Raw genomic sequence first — 24545 nt, 5'->3', positions numbered from 1 at the left:
AGTTATTTTCATTTTGTCATCCTTGGTTCCACATAAATGTTTCTCTGTTGTAGATGGAGCAAACTATCAAGCTCATCATTAGGTGCTTGAAGTGGTGATTGACGAGAATATTGTATAGAGTCTAGACCATGTAAATGGCATTTGTAAGGTAAATCACCATCAACACAATTATTAATGGTTTTTTGTTGATAAATGAAGAACATGTCCCACCATGAGGTATCTTGTTGTGCAACATACTTCTTTGCATTATCTATATGCTTCTTCTTTTTTGGTAAAAATATAGATTTCAACACAATTTGATACAATGTATCAAATTCATATTTTATTTTTTTGGAAAAAAAAACTTTAAACATGAACTCGATACATTGTATTGAATTGATGTTAACAATAGGAGTTTTCATCACAATTGATACAATGTATTGAATTCATGTTTAAAGTTATTTATTATTTATTATTATTATTATTATTGTTACCCGGCTGGCAAGAAGGCTTAAGGAGGTCCAAACCAGAGTGTGAAAGGAATAGTTTATTCGGGAACTGTTGTAATCAGTAGTCTTAATATATATTAATATATGAGAAGATGTGGACGAACCGACCGAAATCGGTATGCCGATCCGGATCCGGACCGATCCCGAAAAGGTGCCGGTTGGCACCATTTTGTACTTTGCACCGAAGACCTATATAAAGGCCCGGTTACAATGTAATCGACATCGGATAATTAATAGAACTTATTGCCTTAATCTTTCAGTATTGATTACCGTTCTGTACTCATTGTTATATCTTACGCGTGTTAATGATGTGTGCTAAGTAATCGATTAAGGTCTAATTAAACGTTGTGTCGTAAGTCATCCTGCCGTAACACCTTTTGGTGAAGTGTCTTAATTGGACACCCTGTGTTAGGCTGTTGTCCAGCCCCTAGGATTAACAATTATTACATTGTATTGAATTGTATTGAAATCTTTGTTTTTAACATCAACTCAATACATTGTATCAAATTTTACTGCAAAGTCTTTGTTTTAAATTGAAATTCGATACAATGTATTGAGTTAGACGACAACCCTATAGTTTTGACTGAAACTTGATACAAAGTATCAAGGTAAAAAAAACAACTTTAAACATAAACTCGATCTACTTTGTATCGAGTTGTACTGTGAAATCTAAATATTTTGTATCTAGTTGCACAAGGATAACAACTTTTTATACTATTTTAAATGAAAGCAAGATACTTTGTATTGAGTTTTCGTAAAACACATCTCTCTTGTCATGTGTGTAATTTACATTATAAAGAATAATAGTATTGTCCAAAATTGTTGCTGAATAAATTGTATATTTTTACAAATAATCTCTATTTTTGTAATGAATTTCTATTTTTTCTAAGATTTTCCATCAGAAAATCCTTTTCTCTCAATGTTTTTACTGCACTATTTATTATTATTTTCACATATTATTTAACAAAAATTCATTAATTTTTGGCATTTAGGGCCCTTTTTTAGAGTTAATCTGTCTTTAAACATATAAGTTGTTAGAAATTATTTGTTGGTTCATATAATTGAGTTTCTCGGTATTTTTCGATATTGCCCCTACAAGGTCAACCGAAAATCAGGATCATCATACAGTCAAGAAAATATGTTTCAAATATTAAGGCTCACCTTTAGAATCTACTCAACATGAGGAAGCCACATATAGTCATAGAGCAAAGAAATATTGTTGAACGATGATATACCAAGACAATGATAGTAATCTAAACCAACAGAAGTTAAAGATATTCATGATTTTCCTACATAATTTCTTGCACATCTTGAAAGAGCTCGGAAAGAAAAGGACTGACATTTAGTGAAGGCATATGGTGTAGAAGATGATGACACTTTTAAGAAATTTAGCCACAAAAAGGATATCACTTGGGATTTATACTATAATGTCTATAGTGGTGATGTGGCTGAGATGATACACATATTGCCAACAAAGGAATACATATTATTGATTGCTGACATACCGTATGGATTTCATATGGTTGGATCAACATATGATGATAAACCATTTAGACCAAACAACCTGAGAAGATGGTGAAAGATTTCGCACAGTTGACAACAACATCCTAATAGAGAATTGTTGTGTTCCATAGCATAGACCAAGGATACTCTGTAGGACAGGCCTTGAGATCGCATTGCCATGGGATAGAAAACCAAGTTTAGTAAAGAATATTCATCGTACATGAAGAATTTTGATTTGTCCATCAATACATTCTAGCTAATATTGTTATTTATCATTTGAAATGTTCTCCAACGAAGGAGATTGGATACTAGATTTGTTCTCTGGATCGGGTAAATTATTATAACTTTGTTTCCTATGCCTTAAGAAATCAATATAGTTTATGTTTAGCTAAAACAATGTTCATTTTTAATTTTTAATAGGTACTACATCTGCATTTGCATTGAAGTTATTTAGAAATATTGTTGCACTAGAAAAGGATGATGAGCAAATGAGTTTCATTAACATCTTAACGTTTTCAACTTGCATCTCATGAACATATTCCTCCATTAGGTGGTGAACCTATGGAGCTTATTGATTTGGACGACAAGCTATTAGAGGACCCTACCATTGCTAGCGTATGTGGAGTAGATACTATTGCACAAAATTTGGAGGAGAGTTCTCAAAAGGAAGAAGAGGAGAGCAGTGTGGATACCCTGATAACTATATGATATGGTCCAATGATATATTAATGTTCACGTCTACGTTTGACAATTTTGACCATTTATGAGTATTGCCTACATTTTTGGAGTAGTGAGTTTATCAAAATTGTTTATGAATATTGTCTACATTTTTGGAGTTGTGAATTTATGGATGTTGATGAGCATTAAATTTATAGATGTTGATGACACTAAGGATTATAGTATTACCTCTTATACGTAAAACATTTTCACTAACAATAGATGTCACTTCCACTTCAAGGACCTACATTTCCTCAAGATGGTGAAACCATTAATCTTAACTTGTGCTCTAAGTTAACCATTGTGATTTTCTTTAAGTTAACTACATTTTATACGCGTAGACCATCAACATTTAAACATTTATCGAAAAATTATTCCATTTTAGAAATGATCATTTTGACACTTTCTAAATCTCAAAAAAATTGCAAATTTTGTATGTTATTTAAAACATGTGATATTGGTGTATCAAGTTTCTACAATTGGAATGTGCAATCCTTCCACTTGTGAATGTGAATGTGTGAACAATGTTGTATAATCGTAGCTCATGGAATAAGGTGTAGTGTGGTTGGAACTAAGTGGATGAACCATTGCGGTGTGGTGGATGTCTAGTTAGCTCACACTTAGACTCAAATTCATGGCGATTACTACAAAAATGATGTTAATCTTCTCATTCGAGATAGTGGTGGATGTCTATTCGGTTCATGCTTAGACTCGAACTCATAGCGGTTATTGCAAAAAAGGATGTTGATCTTCTCATTTGAAGTCGTCATGCCGATCCTTTTAGTTGTAGGCTTCTCTATGGTAGTCCTCTGTGATCAACAAAAACACTAAACGCAACACACAAGAAGTGGATGATTTACAGTGATCACACCCTCGTGCTCTAATACCATGAAAAGATTTGAAGAACTAGATGGTACTTCTAACTTAATATAATAGAGATGTATATGTGTGTCAATTGACGGTACATTGAAACTTGTGGATAACAAGGTATTAACGGGAATGGAGTGTTGAGATATCATGCTCAACTAAGTAATGTGTGTGTGTGTGTGTGTGTGTGAACAGACAAACATTGGGTGTTCTATGCAAATTTGTCATAAAATTTTGGCTCACTCCCTTCCAATAACTTTAGAGAACTCCCAATTATGTAACTCCCTTTCATGTAGTTAATGTAAGTGATATTCTATATGTTACCTAAAGCTATGATGACATGGAGAAAGTAGTTGTGATCTAGTGAGAAGGTAATGTTGTATGAGGCAACCTTCTCCCCTCTTGAAATGTTTTTTGGTTCATTGCATATTCTTATTATTAGTGTACATTATTGTCTTTGGTGTACTTGTATTAAAATAGTATCTCTCAGACAAGTACCCTTTACCCCTCTATTGTTGACTTCCATTTGCTAACCAACTCATTCATGGAACCACTTGTTCCCCAAGGTGGTGATTGGTATGTTCACATGGACCTAGGGACTATCCTTGTTAGCAAGACCTCCAACTCCCACCCCACCTCAAAAACTCCTACACAAAGTTGGCAATCCCTTATGTTGCAATGAGTTCACTACATAATCGAAGGTGGAAAAATTATTGACCTCATGTGGTAACTATTAAGTACCTATTGTAAGCTTCACATCTAATGGTTCCCAATTCACCAAGGTATCGACATTGGCACCTCTTAACCAATTTTGTATACCAAGGCATTGGGCAAAGATGAAGGACCAAGTATAATGTTGTTGGAAGAGACAAAAGAACAAGGGCAAGGATAAGATAATGTAGAGAGATTTAGAGCCTAGGATGGGAAGTCCCAAAGACAATCCTATTAGTCATCTTTACTTCTTTTTCACATTTTAGAGGACTAAGCCAACTTAAGCCTCTCCTAATATCTCTCTTGCTAAGTTATAATCTACTTGTAAGACTCAAAGTTGAAGATTTCATCTTAAGCATTCAGGTCTATTGTAATTTACTAAGGATGCAAAATCTATGTGCCCAAAATCTTAAGAAGTAAGTAACTTCCCAACAACACCAAGGATGCAAAATCTATGTGCCAAAGAAGACACAAGGGGAAAAACTAGAATCTAAAACCTTTACACATGTGCACGTTTTTAGTATTCTTTTTCATCTTCAAGGCTTGGTTTCTATGTAATAAAAGACTATTATACTCTATGTGTGTGCTTTTGTATGCATTAAACCAGTTGGGTAGAATGACTAAGCCACATTTATGACAATAAGTAATTTCTTTGTTGAGGTAAGTATTTAAGAGATGAGAGGAAGAGTTTGTTTAAGTCATAATGAATAATTACTAGTAGCTCAACCACTCTTGTTTGCTTTGTTGACATATGGGTAAAGCAACGATTTGAACTCACAATAAGACCCCTGTAAAGAGATAGAATTTGACCATGAGAAAGATGTGCACTTGGTGCAATGCACCTAGAAGTGACACATCTTATTAATTTGAGCCTACATTATGGACTCTAAAGGAGATAAAACTTTGACCAAGATAAAGACACGCACTTGGTGTTATGCACCTAGAAGCGGCAGATTTATTTGGTCCCATTGTCAAGGACGATTAGGTTGTTGCATGAAGTTATCAATGACCTTTTTGTAAGAGGTAAGCAATTGTATATTAAAGGTGACGGAAGAAACAATGAAAAAGAGTCAAGGGCATGCGGCGTGCTAATGAGACACTCCTAGATAGGCTTGACTCTATTTAATGTGATTTAATGAGAATAAAGGGGTGCCACATGTCCCTTATTGGTGAAGGCTCATAGTCAAACATCATTAGGCGAGGTAACATACTTTCCACCCCATTAGAAGACGAGACACTTCAAGGGAAGAATAACATATAAACCCTAAGTTAGAATGAAATGGTTGGCCTGAATCCCATCTTCTAAAGAGCAACTATTCCTAACTCAAAACTCTCCATAGTTTTAAAATCAATACAAGCCCTAGGTGTTGTTAATGGACAAGGAGAAGCAACTAATATTACCTATGCTATGACCAAAGAATGATATTGCTAAGATTGCTCTAATTAGCAAGTTGGTATGATGATTTATGGAGTATGGGGATGCATGTGACCATGTAGTCATCTCAAACAAATCATACTAACTTACTAGCCCCTCATGTATGTAACATGTGTCACCATTGTTGACCTTACTCTTGATGATCAAGTGGGAATATGGTTCCAAAACCTCTCGGGTGAAATGCTAAATGATTTGTACACATAAAAAGAGTAGTTCCTTTCCAACTTTGCAAGGCAAGGAACAAAAATGGAGTCTCATACATACCAATTGTTTATACTCAATGCCAGAGGCAAAACCAATCAAATTTTGTCGTGATGTGGCATGTTTATTGCATAGGGGGAAAAGTGTGAAAGAGTCAAGTTTGAACTCATCAATAAAGCATAACTCAAATAATAAGAGGTGCACATAGATAACCTATTAAAGTTTATCAAAGAAAATGATGGGCTATAATGCGGAGGTGATGCAAGGAATCACGTTATGCATGTGAACAATCAACATACACTTTGCCGAAACTAGGCGCCCATGCAAGGATAATGACTATTGCATGTTAAGAAACTTGCCATGCTAAAAACTCAAGGATATCCCCTAAAACTCTTCCTTGAATGTAAATTTGGTTTAAATTGCCAAAACTTATTGTAATAGTGGGAATTCTAACCATTTCCATCTCTCAATCCATGAAAAAAATCCAAGTTTGCTAGCTTCAACATGCAAATTTGCCACTTTGGGATGTAAACCAACAATCAATGGCTTCTAGCACTAACCAAATATCTTCATCAGTCATCCTTAGAATCAAACTTACATAGAAAACTATCTTTACAAGAATCCCCTCAAGAGTGATTTGAAGAAGACACCTCCCATTACAAGAGCCAAAGTACAACGTAAAAATTTACTTGAACAAGGCATACTAGTCTCTCACAACTTGAGATGTGTTCTCTTCTTTCCCATTAGAATGATTCATGTATCAAAGACATAAATTGATGTAAGCATAGAACGTAATAAACGTGTTCGTCCAAGGACAAAAACGTTTGGAAACGAACACATTTGAAAAGGGGAAAATGAGTATTCTTTTTTTCTCTTCTTTTTCTTTTTGTGTTATTAGAAATTAGCTCACTCTAGTGATAAGGTATTATACTACTATTGCTTGTGTCTTGGGTTCGACCCCCAATTTTCTCACCCGTCTCTCTCTCTCTCTCTTTCTCTCTCTCTCTCTCTCTCTCTCTCTCTCGTTAGTGTCATGTCATAGTAAAATTTTCTCTCTCTCTCTCTTTCTCTCTCTCTCTCTCTCTCTCTCTCTCTCTCGTTAGTGTCATGTCATAGTAAAATTTTATGTTAGTGTCATGTTGTTTTCATATTCTCGAATATACGTTTTACTAATTTTTGAACGTTTGATTACGATTTATAAGGACATATTTTGATTCAATCTCTATAGTTCATACTTATTTTTTTGTAAAGTTCTAAAGTGAAGAAATTGATACCTTCCCTAGTTGCAAGGTGAGAACCTTGATAATTGCAAGATGAGCTCATCATCAATACAATTATGCCTTTGAACTATTTGTTTTTTATGTTTGTGCTTTCTAATGTTGAGTAGTTAAGTAACTCCTAAGTTTTGAACATTCAATTGTGTTGACATTTGATTCAATCAATATATAATATAGGCCATCGTCATATTGAAATTCCAATCTTTATTTTTTTTCCAACTTATAAATCTAATCCAACTTTGAGATGATTTACAACAAGTTTGATTGAATCATTCTCGAATGCAAATGCAAATGCGAATACACATATGGTACGTATAGTTCATTCTATGGATGTATCATGTAAGTATCATCCTCATTGTCAATGTAGCATAATAATTTCTTCATGTTGTTTCATTGTGTGAAGATTCCTAATGAAAATATTGCAGTTACATAATGACTAAATCATTCAAGTAGGCATCCCTCATTGGAACATGGTTTGAGATCTATTATTTTACCTTGCACCATGACGCTAGAATTGATAGAAGTGCAAGATATTGTGAAATTTATGTATGTAATTGAAAACTAAAGATAATAGCTTCCCTTCGGTAAATTTCATATTAAGTTCACTATCTCACAGTTTCAAAAAATCTTTGTAGAGACAGTTGATTTCAAAAGTTTTAACACCATAGCCTTGAGAGAAGCTCTTTGTTGTTGCACAATCAGCATTGACAAAGTGAATTATATAAATCATGTTAATTTTTCACAATTTGTGATCTCATCCATCAAAATTTCAGTAAAAACACTCAAAAAAAGTTCCAATATTGCTTCCTCAAATTCATAAACCTGACGTTAAGTTTGTTAAAGAAAGTCAAGGAAGATGAAAGAACAAAAGTTTTGACTCTAAATTAAAATAACTAAAGGGATCAAAAAATCAATTTGCTAATGCTAGCAGCAATATTTTAATGCTACAAGTGTAAGGCACATAGTTATGGTATTAGATAATCACCACCACTAAACAAGATTGCTCTTAAAATATTTCTCCCTATAGTGTTTACACTGTTTCTCCCTTTAGTACAAGGTTGTACTTAATGATATAATTAAGAAAACATCCATGTCATTTTGCATTTTAGGTTCATTGACTTCTTTTATATGATAGAAAAAGTATATTGGTAAACAGTTTCATGGTTTTGATCTTTGAATCATTTCTGGCTATGTTGATTGCAAGAATGTTCATCTTAATTAGTGGGAACCTTTAACAACGAAGACATAAAAGGGTAAGAACAGCATACATTACACTCTTTTATCAAAGGGATAGGCCATACAAATGGACACACATCCACAAGTGATTTATGTTACACATCTCACGACGCATTGTGGACACGAGAGTATATACAAACATTTTTACCCAGGCTGAAATGCCAAAAATATTGTGCGGGAAACCTTTGAGGGAATGAATGAGCTCTACTAGAGTGGTTTATGATTAAGTATTTCGGCCCCACCTCATCATGCATTAAAACTTTAATACACCATCAAACGCCATACATGATACCTGGAATAATATGCTCACAAACACAAACAGAAGCAAGGGTTGCGCACACGATTATGCTCTCACGTTTTGCGGCCTTCTTTTTGAGATATGCATCATCATCTTCAGTTAATCAACAAACTCCATTCAGTGTTTTTTAATATCTTGGATACCAAAACATACCTTTAATACCAAAAGGGTCTGCCTCGAATCCAAGGTTTTTGTAGAAATCCACAACTACGACAAGACAAGGATATGTCGATGGTTAGAAAAGATATAATAACAACAAATACCTTAGGACGTAGAAGCACAAATACCTTTTGCATCTGCAAAGAGTGTGATGTTTCCAATGTCTCGCCTTAATAGCGCTCGTACCATCTGCTCTATAAGTGTCTTCCCAAGTCCTTGTCCCTGCATTATCAATGCATGTAAACATGTAAAAATATCACTACCAATTCTTCACAAGTATCATGTGAAGAGTAAATTCTTGAAGACAAAAAAGAATTTTGGAAAATGATAACTATTGGTACTAGTATATCTATCACATGAACTTTTCTAAAACAACAAAGAAAGATTTTGGACAGTGGATGGTATCGTATCCCTCATTAGAAAACAATTTCAGATTGTTGGACTGAATATGGTTGGACAGCTTCTCATTTTATGGAAACATCTTTTACTTCTAACTTGTATACCTATCCTCCTCTTTTCAAAGGATAAATATACTCATTGAAATGATATTATAATCATTATTATGATCGCCCCCAACAATTTCGCCAGTTTTTACATTTATGAGCATTGTAGACCTCTTAGGTGGGTTTACGCAAAGGAAGTATGCTAAGAATTAAGAGTAAGATGGTCCGATGCTTGATACAATAGAGTGAGATGGGTGGATGTCCCATGCCATTTCTCTCTCTATTCTTATGATGCAAAATGAAACTTTCTAGGGATCAATTGCAAGACAAGCTAAAAAAAAATGCATTAACCAATAATGCAAAGAAGGTATCTCAACGTTTTTCTGAGAAAACATTAATAGATCATTTTATAAAGAAACCTGATAGAGCGGATCCACGATAACATCCCAAATTGTTGCATTGAATACATGGTCAGATGTTGCACGAGCCATGCCGATAAGTTCCCTTTTTGCTTTTGTCGAGCCATCACCTGCATAACTTCAAACTTGAATTCAAGGAAGCAGTGTAGAACAGAACCGATGGGTACAGTGAAAATCTGTTATGTGGATATATGTCATTAAATCTTATGATTACATTCCAATTCTGATTTGTGAATACCAATGAACAAAACATGTGTATTATAGATGTCGTTAAATCTAACAATGACGCTATATTCTGATTTATGAATATTGATGAACAATTGATTAACACAAGGATGAGCTTCACATGCTGCAATAAAATTATTCTCTCAGGTAATAATGGGATCTGAAACTCATTCCTTTCCATCAAAACAACTTATGTGCAAAGAGTTTCCAGGACTTATTGTTCAATCAGTTGTATGCACTAACTTTGAAGAAACACAAATAATGTATCACAACATATCTCACCAATTGTAAGCATTCACAAACCTTCTGAATGAAATACTCTCTCAATATGTAGAGATGCAACCATAAAACTGTTCTTCAAAGCTGTCTCCACTTTTTCTGGGGGACGTCTTGGCCAACCTACCTGCCCTATGCAATTCAAAACAAAACCCATACGTACATTAGCATTGTATAATAGACAAAAACTTAGAAAAAAATGATACTTCTTTGAGCATTCACTGCATGATTTCTAATGCAATAGAGAATATTACCATATATTTGGCTCAAGAAAAGGATCCCAAGTCATGATTAAGCTAATACAGCAGAAACTATTCATTGAGTATCCATTCTTGAGAAATCTGAGAGCTTCTATATAACAATCTATTCAGGGTTTAATTACTCCATATTAGTTAGCAATCATTCTGTTTTTAGCTTTGCAAATAGTGATTTTTTTTTGTTTCAACAGTGATAATGCAATCTGGTGCTTTGCAAATTTTGTAGTTTTTGTATCACATAAAACATAATACAATACCCTTTATGGAGAAACGAAAAGAGAAATAAAAGATGCAGTGACGTCTCATGAAGACCAAACAGCCTCTAAAAGTGGGAGAAGGAAGAGGATGGCCTGCTGAATTCCTTTACAATAAAAAAAAGATCTTCCCTATTTTAGTTTATGGTACCTTGATATAAAGTGCTTCAAGCTCATATACATCTATTGCTTCAGCTACTGAGAAAATTATTCTTTCCCTTGTACCATCAGACTGCTCAGTCTCCATCAATAAAACTTGTTTTTCCTCCTCATTATCAACATCAGGTGCTTTGGCTCCTTTCTTTTCTTCTGCAGGTTCTACAAGTGTTGGAGAGTCCTTAACAAAGCTGAATTGCATTCAAGAACCTCTCCATTAGCCTACTTTTACATCTTAATAAGTTGACAAGGAAACAAAACAATTTGTGAAGAAGAAAATACCCTGATTTTAGAGTGTCCCAAAACTTGACACGGGTGGTGATAGGCCATCGTGCAGCACCTGTAAAAAGAAGAGACAGTAAATATCTATTATTTAGAGAAAATTTTATCAAGAGATGGAATTCTACAAGAAGTACCAAGATGGCAAAAGTGTTCTGTAAAGAATAATGAGCTAAATCAAGAAGGAATTCAAAAGAAGAAACCAAAGCATGAATTCCTCAAGGCTTAACTAAGCAGGAAGTATACATTTTTGTCGCTATTCATACCTAGGAGATGCATGCTGTTGGCATGCCTATGCAATACCATTTTGCTCTTAGTTGTGTACATATCCATCCACACATGGAGGCTGGATCCCGTTGCTAACCACTGGCCTCTTTACAGCCAGGGTTGTACCATGGGGGAAGAAACAGACATGTATGGTTAATGTTGTTTGGATTATATTGCGATAGATCAGATGATACTATTTTCATCAGCTGCCAAATGATTTCCTCTTCTGTTTATCATTCTGTCACCCGTTTCACATTTTTTTAATGCACTCATCGTATCTATCATCTCTCTCACATGTAGCCATTGTACTTTCCCCAACTTCCTCTTTTGCCCTTCTTGCCCTTTATCTTTTGCCACCTTGCACTTTTTCATGATTGTTAACTCCATTGCCCCAACTTCCTCCAGTAACATATCTGTTAAGCTTTTGAGATAACCTTCTGAATCATCCTAGGATTCTTCGGTGGTATCGAGAATCTTCTCCTTAGCTTTTCGGGCTGTTCTTTCCCATCTACGAAGCATGATGCAATATGTTTTTCACATGTTGCACAAATCCTGTCACATGAACCTCCTCAATGACTGCATGAATGTTCATCTGCAATTGCTTGCAAGATTCCTTGACTGTGTTCTTTCGTATCAGCCGTCTTCTCATTGACTGCCTAGAGCATTTCATATGCATTGTGCCTGGCTGATTCTTCTGTGTTCCTTGCCATCTCTTTGGTTCTCTTGGCCCTTTCCTTGGGCTCCTCCTTGGTTTGTTCAAAAGCCTTCACGGCTTGATATTCAGCGACGTGAACCTTCTCATGTACCATGTGTACAACCGTTTGTAAAAATTGTTTTCTTTGGTCTTTGTATCATCCAATCTTTTTTATTTCTTTAATTTCCTCTTCACCCATATTAGCCTCCTCTTTTTCCACTTGAGTGGTATCACCAATACTCATTTCAACGGCTTTGATAGTCTCCTTGATGTCTTTCATCAACATCACCAGGAGTGGAGAGTGGATTGCCTTTTTTGACTAGGTTTTCTTGAACTGGGGTCTGACTACCATCAATTTTCTGATGGCTGAATCTGCACCACTCCCAAGCCATAGACATCTTTTGTTGCAATGATTGCACATCCGCTTTCCCTCGTCCCATGACTCTATAAGCCCACTGCCATTGGTCATGTCCTCAAACAGAACAGCCAGTTCCTTCAGGTCCTTTGGGCCAACAGTCCAAAAGAACATCAAATTTTATCAGATTGCAGGAGCTTATTGTTAACTGGTTGAAGCAGTTCTTGAACTCGGAGAGAATATCAAATGCCTTCATGTACTTTTGAGCCAAGTTGACCCATTCAAGGAATGTGTAACTTGTCACCTTGATGATCTCCCTGATGTTGAATGCATTGAGTACAGTATTTTCAAAGCCTGTCCAAGAGGTATTACCTTCGTGGAGATCTTAGATCCTTTATTGGAGATTATCTCTAGCTAACCATCAAAAGGAAGAGATCATCAACATCTCAGGGATTCCTTCTCATAGCATTTTTGCTTTTATTGGCCCATAGATAATGGGTAAAATCATGGCCATCGGCCATCCAGTTGATAGTCATCCCAATCGCTATCAGAACCATCTGCTCTCACAGCATCCTTTCTTACATGGACTCCATGAGATACATTGCTTCTCAATTTTCTATCCATGCCACCCATTCATGTTTGGTTCCCCATTTATGTCACGAAAAAGTGCAAGTACATATGAAAAACGAGGTAGAACCGCAGGGGTTCTCAACCAGGAGATGTATCTCACCAAATTTCAAATTCAAGTGAAGTTTTTCTTGTATGTGTACCTCATTGCACATCATTGAGTGCTAGAGATGGTTCATGCTTAGGTGTTAAGGAAGAGTTGTCCTTAATCTATTCGCATTGTTTGAATTGGAGGTCCCTTTACCTTTAGTCCTAGAGACAAATACCGAATCTTCCCTTCCTTCTCTTGCCTTCAGCCGAAGCTCCTCTTCAAGCAGCATTACACTTAGTTCATCAAATTTTGAAGGAGTGGGTCGAACCTGAGTGTTCAGTGCTGTCACAATGCCATCATACTTGGAAGAAAGTACTTGAATGCACCGACGAGCCATATCCTCTGGAGAGACGACTGATCCAACAGCAGCCAGCTGATCTTGAAGATCCTTAATCCTTTTTACAAAGGATTCTACCTTCTCTCCATCAGCAAGCTGATTTTTGAGGTTTTGTATCCTTGTATAGTTTCTGGTCTCATACTGGCTGGCCAATATGCTCCAAGCTTCATGTGCCCTGGTTGTATGTTGCGCTAATGTTAGTACAGAGTCACATACACCTATGGTACACAGCACATCAGCATTCCCTCTCTTCCAGGCTCGATGTAGATCAGCATTTGGAGGGATTGATGCGGTAGGGTGTGCAGGGTCATGTTGGGAACACGACATTCCTTATGTCCGACGCTCGGCCACAACCGAGATTCTTTACATACACAGAAAAACAGGTAATGAAAACGCGACACACAAAAAAAAAGGAGAGGAATGGTGCACAGGAGGTGTACGTGGAAAACCCCAAAATAGGGGGAAAAACCACGGCAGCCCACAAGCTGCAAACTGTCACTATGCAGAAATATACAACAGTGAGATCACTGAGGCAACGACCTCGTGCTCACAGATCTTCGCCACAGGCGGCGGTTACAACAGAGGCAACGACCTCGTCTCTCTCTCTCTCTCTCTCTGTCTCTCTGTACAGTTACGCGCTCTGATTTCTTCTTGCACCAACAAGGAAGAATAATAATAACAACATCATAACTAAAAGTTTGCCCTAAGTCATATTTATACTAATATGACTTTTCGGCTATTTACAAATGTAGCCTTGATGGGCTTCATCCGGCTCTCCGAAGTCGGGCCTACAGCATCCGACTCTCCGCAGTCGGGTACTCCTCATCCGGCTTCCCGCAGTCGGGCCTACACCATCCGACTCTCCGCAGTCGGGTACTCCTCATCCGGTTCATACCGTTTCGGCCTCGGCCTGTCGGCCTCGGCCGAGTTTGTTCGTCGGCACTGTTCTTCTCCCTTCCCATCCGGAGGGACCTGTCTACCAACAGGTCAAAGGTCACTATGGGCTCAAGGTCTCCTCTTGTGGGTCCCATGATTGTCTCCAACAACTCGTAGGAGTCCAAATGGTAGACATTTTGAACTTCCATAGAGCGTAGTTGGTTCCATCTAGCTTTGCATCAGACAATGGAGGTGGGCGAATGCGCAGTGGAGCAGCTGCAGCATTCGTGGACAAGGCCGTTGATTCTCTCTCTCTCTATTTCTCTGTGCTGCTTGACAGCAACTACCCGTATATACCTAGTCTAGATCAACCTCTCAGCTCTGATACCATGTTAGAAATATTGAGAATCGATTAGATAGGTATACAGAGTTATAATTACTGAGATGGATATATGAAAACAAAACGTCTATTACATATGAGAGTAGCTCACAATGGTAGTTCACCCATGCGCTCACACCTTAGAGCTTAGATGGGATCTGGACCAGCTCACTACAAAATCAGTGGGGACTGATGATCATCACACCACTGTGTAAGAGAGTGGATTATATTCTCTGTTTGGTCTGAGTGTAACATTAAATGTGCATGTCAGTTGATAGTAGTGGAGATATTCCTTTTCTATAAACTGACTTGTCATTTAATATGACCCAGCTCCCTAGATACAAGCTAGTGCTAGATAGTGCTTACCTTAAAGTCAATGGCACATACTTCAAGACTAAGTACATCATAACTTGCCCACAAAATATTCTTCTAATTGACTTGATTAGCCAATCCTATTAGCCTACTTCGCTCTTTCCTAAATACATTGTGTCCTACACATCTACGGTTTCCTAGATTGACACCTTATCGACCCATATGGTCGAGTTGCACAATAGCTACTCCCATTTGGGGCGCTATCACAAAATGTGCACTCTAAGAGTACATATGGGGATAGATTTACAACTTGTGGTTGATCATTGATTATATCTAACAATAATGTGATCATTGGCTCCTTAAACCCATCTATCATGCTGGTGGTCAGACTGATGGTGCACATTTCAAATAGTGTTTCACTTAGTCAAATATTGCTTCGGCCAATTCTTTCCCACCAGATGTGGCCCAGTCTTTGGGAGAGTTGTATCATTACTCTTCTCCCCATCGTAAGGTGGGTTGGTGTCCACTATTCTCAAGGCCATTCACTGTACTAGACATGTGTTTGGACACCCTGGAGTAATTGAAACCACACGTTATTGGACACGCTAATGCTCACTGTCCTACAATTGGTCCCATGACCTATTACAAACACTTTGCCATTAGTATTTATGTAGAAGTTGGCACCATATTTTGTGTTATTGACCATTGGCAGCATCACTCTTCTTCTTCCAATAATCTGCCTCTTTATGGCTGATTTTGCTGCATTAACAACACTCTAGTTTGTTTTGGCATTTTCATCCGCCTTGGGAACTCCCCCTTTTTCAGGAGTTCCATCTTCTGTTACCCTGATGGTTTTTGAAGTCCATGTCTTGATATGCACATTATGCGCTTTCATTGTTCCACCCATTAGCTGCACCGGCTTATCTTCTTCTTCTCCGTCCTCTGCAACTGTTGTCTGATTGGGAGTGGAGCACTTGGGGTTCCAAGCCATATTCCTTATTTTCACTGTAGATTAAGCAATATTGTGTTGTTCTCAACGTCCTTCTCATTATCAAACCAAGGTCATCATTTCCCAAAATAGGAGACACTTTCTCTCACTCTGGAGACATCCGAACTTTCTATGGCCTAACTAAGTCATTTTCAGTCCCATACAAAAATTGTACAAAAGGAAAGATTGGCACTATTTTCTTCAACCTATCATTGATCTGTTCAAAAGATGGCAGTTTCAGTTTCATTGAGCATACATGGCCCTACTTCACTTGTCGTTTTGTTTACCATTATTCTCGTAGATGAGACAATGATGTCAATATGTAATCTCATGTTTGGTGTCATTCATCAATTTTATTTGTAAAACTCTCGACAGGCCTCATGGATCGATTCGGCATGAAAAAGAGAGGTTAATGCATCTGTGCTCGAGACTCAAAACCCACAACCTTGACCATTACACCATCGACTTATACAATCACACGCACACATACAAACCTCTTAGATGAAATTGAAGCTGATTTTGAAAGGAGAAAGGAGGCAAAGCATGATGATGATGATGATGATGATGATGATTGAACCTGAAAGACTGACTCCTGCGAAAGACACTGAAAACAGAGCAAATCCTAAAACTCAGATCATCAAAGGTATGACTAAAAAATTAATTTAAAATAGAAGGAAGTAAAAAGAACAAACAAAAAAAAAAAACAAAACAAAGAGATTTCTCTCACCATGAATAATGAAGAGGTAAAGTAGCCATGGGAGCTCTCTGTTCTCCCTCTTTTACTCCTACTACTGTGGTGTGGTGGGATGATGTGAAGTGATAAAGTTAATATTAGAGAAATACCCCTGGGTTTCTCCTTATTTCCCAAAAATGCCCTCAAAGTTAGGGGCATTTCAGCGTTTTTTTCCCCCCCTAATCTTAATGGATGAAGAGCTACTAATAATAGGGACATTTTACTAGTGTAGCACTACTAAATGTGAGGAAAAATACATGGAAATTTACCTTGGGGTCTTGCTTTATCTCCTCGGATGCCCTTGTACCCACCCATACATAGTTAATTACACATTAAGCATGAGCAATTAATCGCCACTATCCTAACATTATGCGGGAATAGATCATGTTTTTGGCATGTGGTAAAAATGCCCATTAAGCTTAATGATCATTACAAGTTGGGGTAAGTTACTAATGGTAAGAAAATTATCAACATGTTGTTATGATTACTGCAATCTACAAGAATGGCTACCCAAATTCTGTGAAGTTATCAAATAATCAGTCATTTCTCGTACTTCTAATCAATGCCAAATTTGCATAATGAATCCATTTATTCGTAGGCAATGCATTCGAATTTTCAATGCAGAGAGGGACTTATAAATATGAGTTTTGACATGTAATTTATCTTCCACTAGTTTGAAAAGAATCATTCTCATGACGTACAACTTATTGTGACTAGGTATATCACTAGTGATTATTTATTATAGCAATGAAATTACTTATGTCTCTCGTAGGTCTTCGGGCAGAGAGTGTGTGAGCGAGTGATTCATGTTTGAACCATGATGAACCAAAGCCAAACCCATTATTCAAATCTCAAACATATATCCATCATCACACTAAATCTTGAATTTTGCTATGTAGGCATAAATTGGGTGAGAGTAAGTCGCTAATATTTACAAAGCATAAGTAAAGGGTTTGTTCACTAATGTTAGAAAGCCCCCCCCCCCCCCCATAATCGAGAGACATAGCCAACCTACCACCGACATCCCATACCAATGCATATTAAGATGACTAATACCTTTGACCAGGTAACATGATCATCGTGACAAAATCCTAGCCCCCACAAATGGTGTCTCACAACCTCAGCCTTCCGACAGAATGTCTCTATTAGGGGAACTTGGTCTCATATTTATACATCTTCCCAAGCCCCTTGAATAGTTGTGCCTTTTTAAAAGACCCTCCATCATTGGTTTTCAAAGGTAATGATAGTACATGTACCCATCATTCCCTCTATCCAATCACATTAGTCCATTTCTAACATTAACAAACATACATGTCATTTATGTTTTGCAAATGTTAGCGACCTACCTTCACCTACATTATGCACACATAACAATTTTCAAGTAAAAAACTCATTTGTGTCATTTATGTTTTGCAAATGTTAGCGACCTACCTTCACCTACATTATGCACACATAACAATTTTCAAGTAAAAAACTCATCAAATGTAAAGTGTGACATATATACATATATATATATATATATATTATGATGTGTTTAGCACATTTGAAAAGCACCATATGTATAGGCCATATTTCAACATACCAATGTACCAAACATGCCTCCTAGAATATCATGTAATCTCTTTCCTTAATGAGAGAACTCTATGTTTGGTTTCTAGTTGAAAAGCCCAACACCTTTCCTCAAAGTCAACACTATAAACTCCAAGTTTGGCGTGCTATTTGCAAAGTGGCACTTGGTTAATCGAAAGACAAAGAAATAAGTAGAAGAAACAAGAGAATATTTATCTAGCACGATGTGAGAGTGTTATCTTCACAAATCTTAACAGAAATATTTTAGACATCACCATTTATGATTTGTGTGTTGATCACAGGATTAAATTTTAAAATATAAATATGATACCCTAGTCAAGGTGGCTCAAGTTTTACAACATGACTTCAAAGTCTTGAACAATGGGTTTCATGTTGCATTGATTATAAAAACTAATCGTTTTCATTCAAGGTCATCCAAAATGCTCCTAGAAAATGGTTTTACAACATTAATATTGACATTTTTTCCACAACTCAAAAAGATGTGAAAACAAAAAGAATACAGTTTAAAATAATAGAAAGACTCATAGGTCTTAGTTGAGGAGAAATTTACTTAATAAGCTATAAATTAGGGAAACATGTAGCAATATGATGACAAAAGGCATCAAAAAAGTGAAAGAAAATGAGAAGAAAATAACCCATATGGAATAACAGTAGTAAGGTAGCTGACAAAAAAGTTCACTGCAAAGAGCATGTTAGAGAATGTTTATTAAAATATGAATTGAGTTTTTCTTGAATATTTAAGTTTGAGTCTATAATATGAGTCTATATGGCCCTGGTTGGCTTCAATTTTGTGTAGTTTCTTGGTCCTAAATGCACAATTTTATGGGTTACACATCCAATTTTACATCATTATACCATATATTTTATGCATGTAGAAGTGTTTTCTAATGCATATGATATAGGGAACAAACTGAAATGGTCATAACAAGAGAAATATATATTATATGCTGAGAATCAATAAAAATGTCACAGCATTGCAATTTGCTATTTGCTAGCTCCAAGCTCTCATTTTGTTTGTTTATCTTTCATTTAGATATGTACGCATTGTTACCCTGAAACTACAACGTAAAGGTAGGAAAAAACTAGAACAGAGAAACCAAAGCAAGAAATGTCGAAAATGCAGCTACATGCCAACAACTTTAGAAACGGTGAAGAGGAAACCAGAGAACAGATGTGAATGATTCTTAAACATTTCGATTGTGAGAAATTTGCAGCCAAAACTCAAAACACCATTACAATTGTGCATAAAAAGCAGTTGACTTGCTGGGATACAACCACGATGAAAGGACTACCATGATGGCCAAAGTAGCTAATCCAACATGTACAACATTGTCATTGTCCCAATGATCAGCCCGTCGGATTAATTTATCCAGAAAATTTAGTTGTTCGACAATCCCTGAAGCCTGTGCATGGTAAAACAAAAAAGGAGAAAATATCATTAATAAAATCCCTCGCAATTGGGGTAATATCGACAATATATCTAGTAGTTTTCTAGGAGTCTATTGAACATTTACTCATGTTTTCTTTTTTATGTTTACAGATAACACTGCCAGTATGAAACCTGATCTTGGGACAATGATTTATCACATCGCTTCTGAGCATTGTCGTTTGGTATTCTCGAGCTGTCAGACTCACTTGATGATTGATCACTGTCTCTTCCAATAAAGCCATTATAAGCAGAATATGTGTGGACAGTTTCCATCACAGAACCAAAAAAATTGGTTACTGGTACCTGTACAAAATAGATTGTATGATTATGAATTTTCAATTGATTGTGTACGGTCATGAACAAAAAAATTGTAAATGTTAAAACAAATCAGACGAGTCTGTAGTACCGACACATGTCAGTAGCAACCACACATAAATATGCTTTATATCTTCTTTACATTGAAGAGCATCACTTAAATGTAATCATATCATGACCGGGTCAGTTAACTGTAACTATCTCAAACCTGGACTTGCATTCACAAACATACCTCATGCAAGGACCGGGCAAACAGGTTATCTCGATAATCAGCATGAGACATAAGCAAGGTAGGATTATATGACTGAAAGAGTCTGGAAAAAGCATCACAAGATTAGAATAAATAACATATCCTTATTTATGCATTTCAAACTATTGTTCCTGAAAAGTTCAGAATTATATTGCATAAGTTTTCATTATGAAAAGGATACTACCTTATTAACGAAGCATTACTGTAAATGTCCAGGTTCTCGAAAAATGCTAGTGTGTAATATGTGAATCGATCGACAACTGATACACCCACCTATGTTATAAAAAAAGAAATCAACAAGGGATGTGTTTCACAGTAAATTAGAGATGTCTTACAGGGGGGGGAGGAGAGAGAGAGGAGAAATTTTATCTTCCATGATAAGGCCAATTTTGACCTATGGGACCAAATCAACATATCGTCTTGAGAGAGAAAGGGAGAGAGAGAGAGAGAGAGATTATTGAGTAGCTAAGGGGAAAGAGAAATAAGAAAAGCAAAACAAAACCACAAAATCTTCAAATAGAAAAGAAAATTAAAATTTTAGAGTATGATCTATAGAGTGCAATACTACACTTCATGGGGACATGGGGACAGAGTCGTAAGGAGAAAGGGGTTTCAACAATGGCATCGTGCATAGCATAGAACAGATGTTGTGACATGGCTTCTTGTGTCATCACGGAAAAATAGTAAGTGAAGGTTCATATATCAGAGTCATATCAAGATATGCAAAATCCATGTACACAAATGCTTGTCGAGAGAGTGACAAGTAAATACCCACATAGAAGTTTAGGAAATCACAGAATTCAAAATTCATGGAATGAATACAAGCAGAGCGGAATCATGCCATGAAAATTAAGTGTCTACCAATTGCATTAACAGAAACAGTTCATAATGTCCCCATTTTTATCTGCTCCTTCGCCTATTAACAAGGTAATATCTAACGGATTAAGAGAATTTTGAGATTCAATCTAAGAATTACAACAAAGGTTGGAGAGATGAAAGCAAAATAACTATCCACTGCAAACTTGTATTCAATTACATACAATGACTGAGGAACCTAGCTACGAACAATTCAAAAAGTGGTTATACATGCTATTGCCCAAAACATTCCATGAGTTCCCCAGAATGTCTGGGATTTTTTCCTACGAGCCCCTTTACAAGCAAGAGACTTGAAAGAAAAAAGAAAAAGTAAAGATTTGGGTCTTCAATGAAATAAAAAATAAACGAGAAATATGGGCCAAACTGACCTAGATTCGTATAACAATGCTGGATAAAAAAGTAAATACATACTTCAGCATCAAGATGGTGAGAATATGAGTTTTCACCCTTCCGGCTGCTTCCAATCGCAAGTACACCTGGTGAATATAGCTGCAATCCAACCAATCATGTCGAAAATAAGAAGCCTTAACTAAGTTTTTCACAAAACCTAAACCAAACAACATTCCAAGTGCCAAAACATTTTGCCATAGTATCATCATTTTCACAAGAGCATAAAAGATTACATGTGAGTACAAAGTTGCTGCTTGACATGTATCCACCATCACCAATAGCTCTTTAAACCTGTGCGTAAGCTGTGAATGTTTCAATGGGTTTTCATTTTTCATCATATCGATGCTTCAAATAATCTCAACAATCTAGAATTTCCAAATTTTATAATAACCTTCTCTTCTCCCTCATTTGCTCAATAGCATCTGCAAGATCATGGCTTTGTATTTCTTCTGAATCTTGAAATTTCAGGAACTGATCACCCCCATGTCCTGTCATGTATAACAAAATATGGCTACCTTCATCGCTCAGTAGCCGTTTTGAACGAGGAACAGCAGAATCATGCCTTCCTGTCAAAACTCGGAGAAAATTCTCAACAGTCACCTCATATCCTCGGTAATCTACCTGCATTTAAACTAAGTCAAAAACATATTTTTCATCTATATCTAAACCAATCATAAACATGCATTAGAGCATTACTATCCTCTTCTTGTAACAGATTTAGTGGCAATAATCATGGATTTGGAAAATAAAAAACTAAGATAGCAGATAGTCCTACTTTTTCAGACAAGGAAATTGATCCATCAGCATTAAAGAAGTCTGGTGGGTTTTTTTCATATTGGACCTACGACGTTTCTCTTAGAGTAAGAATGTATTGATGGCACCTAGTACAACTGCGGTTTTAGATTTAGAGGACTTTTTCCAAATATTTCTGATTCAGTTCCTGTCGTCCTCTAAGCTAGATTGCTAAGAAATCAGAAAGGGGGTTCAGATAAAACGCACCAGAAACAAAACTGAGGGCAAAAAGATCATGTGAAGGACAGCGAATCCCCAGCTGAATAGATTCAATGTGACAGCATCTATACATGAGAAATGAGTACATTGGCAAGGTCTCCACGTCATGTACTGCCATCGAAGAACTCATGTCTATCTCTATCTCCAATAGATGTGATGAGACGCAGATCTGTCCGATGGTGCATCTCAATCCTTGAGATAGATGGAAATCCATGTCCAGGCAAAGTCTAGATTCATCCTCAGAAATGTAGAGACGATGGTCTCAATAGACACCCATCTTCAAACCCAACTCCTGCTTAGGTCTAATTTATGTCCTTCTAGTCTCTAGCTGATTGAGATCTTGCCTGATGACATTGCTAATCTCTGAGAGATTTGGTGTAAGATAACAGCATTCTTGGTACTTCAAATGTATCCAGGTAGAGGATTCCATTATAATCAGATGCCTCGAAGGAAAAGGTTATGAAAATAGAGGTCAAATATTCTTGGTACCTCAACATTATCTCCATACAAGTTGATTTGATGGTTCTCATTGTTGAATACTTGGGCAGGATAGCTATTACGAGCATTGCATGCCATATCATCAGCAAGCATGAGGATTATCCGATCATCTGGTATTCCCAAACGCTTCACAGTTCTAAAATGTGGTAAATTTCATGTCAAAAATAAATAAATTATTTGACTGCGCACTCATTTCAATCATAAGAGCACTACAAATCAACAAAACTTTGGTGAAATCACGTCTAAAAATATATGCTCATTTCAATTGCATAGGAGCTCTACAAAACAACAACTTGTCATAAATTTATATGAAACTATGAACTAAACTAATACTCACTTCTAGAATCAGCAATGCGTGATAAAATCATGTATTGTTTATACTTTATAAGTAAACACAGGTTTAATCACAGGATCTCTAATAATCAACAAAATGTAGTGAAATCATGTCACATACTTACTTACTTACACAATCACAGGAGCTAGAAAAATCAACAAAATAAGGTGAGATGTGTGTGCATATATTTGTCTCAATCGTAAAATATCTACAAAATTCAACAGAGATATTTACCTGTAGAGAGACAATGTGTTGGCCATATGACGGTAATTGAACCTGAAAAAATGAAATGAATAGAGATTTAACAATTGAACGTAAAGAATAATCCAAATGAGAATCAAGAGAGAAAGCGAGTACGTGGGCGATTCTTTCTTCACTCACCAGAATCTTGAGGTGCAAACCAGCACTGCCCAGTTGTTCGTATGGAGGGAAGAAGATCGTGCAGAATGCATGTTAAAACAGAGCATCAAGACGAATAAAGAGATGAGAGAAGCACCCATGTCTTTCTTTGGCTCTGAATCAGACAAGAGACAGAGACAGAGACAGAGACAGAGAATGTGTAATGTATGGTTTTTGTCTTTGAAGAGGAAATAATGCTCTCTGGATTTCTCTTTATTTCCCGAAATGCCCTTAGGTTTTCTATATTTGCAGAAATGCCCCCCCTCCCCAAAGAGCTAATTGAGGGGAGGGCATGTCTGGAAATATTGTAAGAATTGGGGCCATCTGGAGAGGGGATATGAAGACAAACTTGGCGCGAATTCTTGACCTTTCTTTCTTTCCCAAGAGAAAGCCTCGCATTTTCGGAACACTCATTTGCGGGATCTCGTTATCCTAAGAGATGCGAGTGTTTTGAAGTGGAACCCAGATTCAAAGTTCCTAATCGGGGGACTGATTTTTGCAATCGAGAGTTTTGATCATTTTATAAGACTAAATAGAAGTTGTATGCTTAGTTGGATCAAGTTTAACTAGAATGTCAACTTTTAGGGCTCACA

General features: G+C 36.6%; 3 protein-coding genes across 3 annotated transcripts in view; 1 reads left to right on the top strand and 2 right to left on the bottom strand.

Moving 5' to 3' along the window:
* The window catches only part of LOC147850477 (RNA-binding (RRM/RBD/RNP motifs) family protein), an 82515-nt gene that overhangs the window by 37383 nt on the left and 20587 nt on the right, over nucleotides 1-24545 (top strand). The gene's annotated exons all lie outside the window — the stretch shown is intronic.
* LOC147850480 (histone acetyltransferase TAP1-like) lies at nucleotides 8452-16937 on the bottom strand. The gene is made up of 8 exons (XM_087336698.1): nucleotides 16855-16937; nucleotides 16622-16731; nucleotides 11205-11262; nucleotides 10918-11113; nucleotides 10283-10382; nucleotides 9755-9864; nucleotides 9021-9114; nucleotides 8452-8940 (listed from the first exon to the last, which is right to left on the bottom strand). The coding sequence occupies exons 1-8, from the start codon at nucleotides 16881-16883 to the stop codon at nucleotides 8861-8863; spliced, it is 777 nt and encodes a 258-aa protein (XP_087192824.1). The 5' UTR covers nucleotides 16884-16937; the 3' UTR covers nucleotides 8452-8860.
* Nucleotides 19620-24106, bottom strand: LOC147850479 (Peptidase C13 family). The gene is made up of 10 exons (XM_087336675.1): nucleotides 23935-24106; nucleotides 23788-23829; nucleotides 23211-23355; nucleotides 22102-22331; nucleotides 21944-22001; nucleotides 21732-21809; nucleotides 20629-20717; nucleotides 20427-20508; nucleotides 20012-20182; nucleotides 19620-19853 (listed from the first exon to the last, which is right to left on the bottom strand). Exons 1-10 carry the CDS (start codon nucleotides 24051-24053, stop codon nucleotides 19683-19685), a joined length of 1185 nt encoding a protein of 394 aa, XP_087192801.1. The 5' UTR covers nucleotides 24054-24106; the 3' UTR covers nucleotides 19620-19682.

Source organism: Azolla caroliniana, unplaced genomic scaffold, assembly GCF_043228905.1.
Source record: "Azolla caroliniana isolate FFs.n. ecotype wild unplaced genomic scaffold, voAzoCaro1.0.p SCAF_21, whole genome shotgun sequence".
NCBI classification, from domain to species: Eukaryota; Viridiplantae; Streptophyta; class Polypodiopsida; order Salviniales; family Salviniaceae; genus Azolla; species Azolla caroliniana.
The sequence above is the reverse complement of the archived record's forward strand: the minus strand, read 5'-3'. Positions and strand labels throughout refer to the sequence as shown.

What these genes read in the sequence shown, in the direction of transcription:
- LOC147850480 (XM_087336698.1), bottom strand. Translation starts at nt 16,883, where the DNA reads ATGGCTACTTTACCTCTTCATTATTCATG. An exon ending in TTGAAGCACTTTATATCAAG is followed by an intron (nt 10,383 to 10,917) that starts GTACCATAAACT and finishes TGCATAGGGCAG; the next exon opens with GTAGGTTGGCCAAGACGTCC. An exon ending in ACTCTTTGCAGATGCAAAAG is followed by an intron (nt 8,941 to 9,020) that starts GTATTTGTGCTT and finishes GTCTTGTCGTAG; the next exon opens with TTGTGGATTTCTACAAAAAC.
- LOC147850479 (XM_087336675.1), bottom strand. Translation starts at nt 24,053, where the DNA reads ATGGGTGCTTCTCTCATCTCTTTATTCGTCTTGATGCTCTGTTTTAAC. An exon ending in TGTATGGAGATAATGTTGAG is followed by an intron (nt 22,332 to 23,210) that starts GTACCAAGAATA and finishes GTTTAAATGCAG; the next exon opens with GTAGATTACCGAGGATATGA. An exon ending in AGTAATGCTTCGTTAATAAG is followed by an intron (nt 20,509 to 20,628) that starts GTAGTATCCTTT and finishes TGCTTTTTCCAG; the next exon opens with ACTCTTTCAGTCATATAATC.